This window comes from Centropristis striata, chromosome 10 (assembly GCF_030273125.1).
Source record: "Centropristis striata isolate RG_2023a ecotype Rhode Island chromosome 10, C.striata_1.0, whole genome shotgun sequence".
Taxonomy (NCBI): domain Eukaryota; kingdom Metazoa; phylum Chordata; class Actinopteri; order Perciformes; family Serranidae; genus Centropristis; species Centropristis striata.
In genome coordinates this window covers 7,659,537-7,665,308 of record NC_081526.1, presented here as the reverse complement: position 1 = coordinate 7,665,308, position 5,772 = coordinate 7,659,537, and the positions used below count along the sequence as shown (strand labels likewise).

General features: G+C 42.4%; 1 protein-coding gene across 2 annotated transcripts; it reads left to right on the top strand.

Moving 5' to 3' along the window:
• The first annotated feature begins 778 nt into the window (after nucleotides 1-778).
• Nucleotides 779-5,772, top strand: nr4a2a (nuclear receptor subfamily 4, group A, member 2a). Of its 2 annotated transcripts, none has more exons than XM_059343311.1 (8): nucleotides 779-1,002; nucleotides 1,498-1,599; nucleotides 1,772-2,643; nucleotides 3,113-3,242; nucleotides 3,404-3,567; nucleotides 3,943-4,145; nucleotides 4,368-4,492; nucleotides 4,596-5,772. In XM_059343311.1, exons 3-8 carry the CDS (start codon nucleotides 1,774-1,776, stop codon nucleotides 4,850-4,852), a joined length of 1,749 nt encoding a protein of 582 aa, XP_059199294.1. In that variant the 5' UTR covers nucleotides 779-1,002; nucleotides 1,498-1,599; nucleotides 1,772-1,773; the 3' UTR covers nucleotides 4,853-5,772. The 2 variants fall into 2 exon arrangements, with proteins under 2 accessions (XP_059199294.1, XP_059199293.1); XM_059343310.1 differs by having other exon boundaries at nucleotides 4,314-4,492.

Below are 5,772 nucleotides of genomic sequence, written 5' to 3'. Positions count from 1 at the left end.
ACACACACACACACACACACACACACTATACAGCAGCTCTATGAATAGGCAGGCCACCCCGCAAACCCCACCCCATTTGAGGTCTAAATTTGGAACACAATTGAAATACAGAAATCCTGTCAGAAGATAACGAAGAATAATATTGACCCTCGCTTCATTAGGCCTATTTCATACGAGAGTAGTGAGTCTGGCGTATCAGCCACATTGTGACATAACTGTGCCTGAATCTGCCAATGTACAAGCATCTCAAGTGCACACTAAAATAACAACTTTAAGCTAGTGAATTCACTCAGTCAGTAGGGATGTTTCTACCTAAAATGCACCTTTGCATGTTGGCCTGTTGCAATATATGATTTTCTCTAACAATGATGTGTGATATAAGGTAATTGTCTCTGTCTGCAAAAAAAAAACTAGCCCTGTATGGGTGATTACATACATCAGGAATAAAAAAAAAGTTAGTCATATGTGCAGAAAGTAGCAGCTAATCACAGCCTGTCTCATTTACTTTGCAGACTTGTGATAAACACAATGAAATGACAGCACATAGATTAATATCAGCCCAAAACAAGCGTGACTTAAGACCTCTGCAAACACTAAAGTGTCTGAAGTGAGCACAGAAGGGTTTACCCTCCACTAACATCCCTGCTAATGTCCATGTGGGAAGCAACATAGAACACATACCACAAGACAAACATACTCGCCAGAGAAATTGGGGCTTGAGAGAGCTCCCGAGCGGATTGGTCCGAGCCCGTGTCGACGCCGATGACGTCGCGCTGTGAAACACGTGGGCCACGGTATCCAGAGCTCACATAAACAAAGCCACATTGGCCAGACTGGGTAGTCGAAGCTCGTGTCGCTGTCAGTGCGCGGAGTCACACGGTCGTGTCCTGCCTGGCATTGTTGGGTACAGCCGCTCATGGTTTGGAGCTTTTACACAAATTGATGAATACCCTGTGCATGCTTATCGCATGGATTGAAAGCCACGATCCTGATGTGAAACAGGTAAGATTCACTCATCTCTTTCTTTGCAGCATAATCCGTGTCTGCGCTGTAGTTCTGCAGCTTTCTCCGAGGCGTTTTAATCTCTTTTTCTTTCTTTTAGTGTTTTCACTGTTCAACTGGTATGATTCAAAACTGAGTCATATTGCGCAGATCTGTAGCTGCTGTTGAAAATTTCACGAGATTTTTTTTTTAAAGCTTTCCAGACAAGTTGTCATTAATTTCAAGTGCGCGAACTTCAATCCGGAACAACCGCACACTTTATAATAAGAAAAGAAAAAGATTACTTATGCTGTTTCATTTCTAAATGCATTTATTTTGTCAGCATCTATACAAAGTTTATTATAAATATATATTTTGCAACACGCTGTGTTTGGTTGCAGTTTGTGCGTAATTGTGCAGGTTAAATCTATCTTTATTTAGGATCTCGTGCTCATTTTTTAGATATTTGTTTTATTTTATAATGTAGTAAATGTCAAAGTGATGTGTTTTTATCAGGGGAAGATCCAGAACAGAGCCGCTTTCTTGAATCCTGACAGCCATACAACTCCTGACAATACCCATTTCAAGTGTCACCGAAAAACTGTCAGAAGACTTGAGGTAGGACATGGAAAATTATTTACAAATACAAAACACCGATGTATTATTATTATTTGTTGTTATTTTATTTAAAAAATGACTTATTGCACATGTTTTACTGTTATCTCTAAAACTTTCTCCACGGTTATATTTGAGAGATTCTGATGTTTTTTTGTACCGGTGTGCTTTGCAGCCATGCCCTGCGTTCAGGCTCAGTATGGATCATCACCTCAAGGAGCTAGTCCTGCTTCCCAGAGCTACAGCTACCACACCGCAGGAGAATACAGCTGCGACTTCTTAACACCTGAGTTTGTTAAGTTTAGCATGGACTTGACCAACACTGAGATCACAGCCACTACTTCTCTCCCGAGTTTCAGTACATTCATGGACAACTATAACACCAGTTACGACGTTAAACCGCCCTGTCTGTATCAGATGCCCCACTCTGGAGAGCAGTCCTCTATCAAGGTGGAGGACGTCCAGATGCACAGCTACCATCAGCAGGGCCACCTGCCACCTCAGTCGGAAGAGATGATGGCTCATTCTGGGCCTATGTACTTCAAACCGTCCTCGCCTCACGCCCCGAGTACGCCAAACTTCCAGGTCCAGCCTAATCACATGTGGGAGGACCCTGGTTCCCTCCACAGTTTCCACCAGAACTATGTCGCGGCCACGTCTCATATGATGGACCAGCGCAAGAACCCCGTCTCGAGGCTCTCGCTCTTCTCCTTCAAGCAGTCCCCGCCTGGCACTCCAGTTTCCAGCTGTCAGATGCGGTTCGACGGGCCGCTGCACGTCTCCATGAACCACGACAACCCGGGCGTGCACCGCGGCCTGGACGGACAGAGTTTTGCGGTGCCCAGCGCCATCCGGAAACAGGCTGGCCTGGCCTTCCCTCACTCCCTGCAGCTCGGCCACGGGCACCAGCTGGTGGACAGCCAAGTGCCATCGCCCCCGTCCCGAGGATCTCCGTCAAACGAGGGTCTGTGTGCGGTCTGTGGGGACAACGCAGCCTGCCAGCATTATGGAGTGAGAACCTGCGAGGGCTGCAAAGGATTTTTCAAGGTGGGCTGACATGACAGCAACCATGAATCAGTGTTATTATATCAAAGATTATGCTGTGTGTTTATTATTTTTTATTTACGGCGCCCGTGAGTTTTAATTCTTTTAAAAATAATCTAAACATATAATAGATTTTACACATTTCCACACATAATATTGTCATGCAAAGCCTCAAAGTGCGTGCGTAAAAAACTTTATATGACAAGCACATCTATCCACATATTCACCTCAGAGGATTAAGTAAAATATGAAAGACCACGAATGTGTATTTGCTGACGGTCTATTCCCTCCTGTTGGTTCACACAGCGCAGCCCCAAACAGGAGATGAGATAGATATTATATCGTTTTCATCTTTTCTTTTCTTTTCTTTTTTTATCCATCACTTGTGCAGTAATCCACAGTCCGTGTTCTACATGTTCTATAGCCTTGGAAATAGGCCTGCAGAATGACAATATGTTTTTTTTCTTTGCAGCGCACCGTTCAGAAAAATGCAAAATACGTGTGTTTAGCAAATAAAAACTGTCCTGTTGACAAACGCCGAAGAAATCGTTGCCAGTTCTGCCGTTTCCAGAAGTGCATTGTCGTCGGAATGGTGAGAGAAGGTATGTTTAGGCCATGCATTCAATTATTTTACACCAGTAGTTTATATATCCTCACAGGAAACATGTGCGTAACAGAGTCTTTGCTGTTATTTAATACTTTTACGCACAACAACAAGAGTGCGTTTTAATGAATTATATGTCATATTTTTCTTTCAATGCAGTTGTCCGAACGGATAATTTGAAAGGTCGGAGAGGACGCCTACCATCCAAACCCAAAAGTCCACAGGAGCCCTCCCCTCCCTCGCCGCCGGTGAGCCTCATAAGCGCACTTGTTCGGGCCCATGTGGACTCCAACCCCTCCATGTCTGCTTTGGACTACTCCAGAGTAAGTACACAATCCTAGAAATAAAACACACAGACATTCCTTTTATAAAAGAAAAGTTGACAATTATTACTCTCGGTGCAAACAGAGGGAACAACAAGATTTACGGCCTTTTTAATTTAGTCCTGCTTTTAGGTAACAATTTACAGCCTTGAAAGTTTTCTGTAATACATCGCTGAATTCCTAACTTTGTCAGGCTTTTAATGTGGCATATTTTCTCTCTAAGTAAATTGCATTGAAATAGAGAACTTAATAAAAAGAAGACATGAATTTAATAGTGAAAAAGCACCCTCTCCCTCTTGGAAATGGGCATTTGCAATTTCACGGATTATATATTTTAAAGGACCTCATTAAGGCGCTGTTTAAATTAAATTCCAGTTCCAGGCTAACCCTGACTACCAAATGACTGGAGACAACACTCAGCACATCCAGCAGTTCTATGATCTCCTGACGGGCTCCATGGAGATCATCCGGGGCTGGGCGGAGAAGATCCCCGGCTTTTCTGATCTACCGAAGCCGGATCAGGATCTCCTCTTCGAATCCGCCTTCCTGGAACTGTTTGTCCTGCGGCTGTCGTACAGGTAAGCCGCGTAATTATTAAACAAAACAATCTTGGCTTTTAGATAATCATCAGCTCCTCCTTCAAGCTTCATTGCTTTGGGTTTTATTAGCTGCCCAATAATAAGAAAGGCTCTTAAATTCCCATTTATTGCCATGCGTAATTAATGGCATTTCCTTATTAATTGCAGGTCCAACCCGGTGGAAGGCAAACTTATTTTTTGTAATGGAGTGGTGTTACACAGGCTACAGTGCGTCCGTGGATTTGGAGAGTGGGTGGACGCTATCGTGGACTTTTCTTCCAACTTGCAGAGCATGAACATAGACATCTCAGCTTTCTCCTGCATCGCAGCTCTGGCCATGGTAACAGGTGCGTAAAGGCGGCTGCGTCCTTTGGAAACTCTGCATGCCAAACGGAGAAAGCGAATGCATCTAAAATATATTTTTTCTTTTTCTTTTCTTCTGTGTTTCAGAGCGACACGGTCTTAAGGAACCCAAGAGAGTCGAGGATCTCCAAAACAAGATAGTCAACTGCCTCAAAGATCAAGTGACATTCAATGGCGGTGGATTGAATCGTCCCAACTACTTGTCAAAACTCTTGGGAAAGCTCCCTGAACTGCGCACACTCTGTACCCAAGGTCTGCAGCGTATCTTTTACCTAAAACTAGAAGATCTTGTCCCTCCGCCAGCAATAATTGACAAACTGTTCCTCGACACCCTACCTTTCTGAGTCTGACTCGATGGCGAGACCTCAAAGAACTTCCAAAAGACTGTTTATGAGTCAGACTTGAAAGATTTTTATGATTTCTGAATATTTGCAAGCTCCGTAGACTAATAGAACTACAGTACCCTATTATGAGTAAGGATTCATGAAACAAAAAAAAAGAATAAGAGGAGAGAGAGAGAGAAAGAAAGAGAGAGAGTGATTGCTGTGCAGGCCTTTTTATTCTTTGATTTCCACACGAGGGAAGTTAATCCGGTCTTACAATCACTTACTGTTTATTTACCATCGGCTCTCAGCACACTCAGATGTAATATATTCCATTTATATATACGAACACACACGCACACACACACTGTATATTACGATAGATTATGTGATGCCTCCAGAGCATCGGTTTATAACACGTGTACAAAGTTTGTTATAATGAAAAGATTTAATTTTCTTTTCTTTTCTGACTCGTGCCTATGTGTTTCTGACAGGATCCCAAAAAGTATCCAGAAAAGACAACGCATGTTCTAGTTTTCTTTTTTCTCTTTTCTTTTATAGGCACTTGCTGAGGTGATGTCTATATAATAATATATACCGGACACTATGTAGTCTGCTAGATTTGATACAGATTCGTAGTTATGGCACTCCTTTTATGTATGACGCATATGTGGAAAAATATCTCATGTGTATAGAAAATGAGGGACCCATGGTGTTTGTAAAACTGTCAGACATTCCTTGTTTGTATGTGCTGTAAGTATTGTTGCTGTTGAATATAAACGTTTCTATATATTTATTATTTCTATTGCCAAGAGCTACACTAAGCATGGTGCAATTTAAAACGATTTCAAACCATCCGAGTTCATGCTGAGCACGTTGTCTATGTTTTTATGTCTTATTAACGTCTAGCTAGTTTTCATTTAAAAATGAAAAAACTCCCA

What these genes read in the sequence shown, in the direction of transcription:
- nr4a2a (XM_059343310.1), top strand. Translation starts at nt 1,774, where the DNA reads ATGCCCTGCGTTCAGGCTCAGTATGGATCATCACCTCAAGGAGCTAGT. An exon ending in CTGCTTTGGACTACTCCAGA is followed by an intron (nt 3,568 to 3,942) that starts GTAAGTACACAA and finishes ATTAAATTCCAG; the next exon opens with TTCCAGGCTAACCCTGACTA. An exon ending in AGCTCTGGCCATGGTAACAG is followed by an intron (nt 4,493 to 4,595) that starts GTGCGTAAAGGC and finishes TCTGTGTTTCAG; the next exon opens with AGCGACACGGTCTTAAGGAA.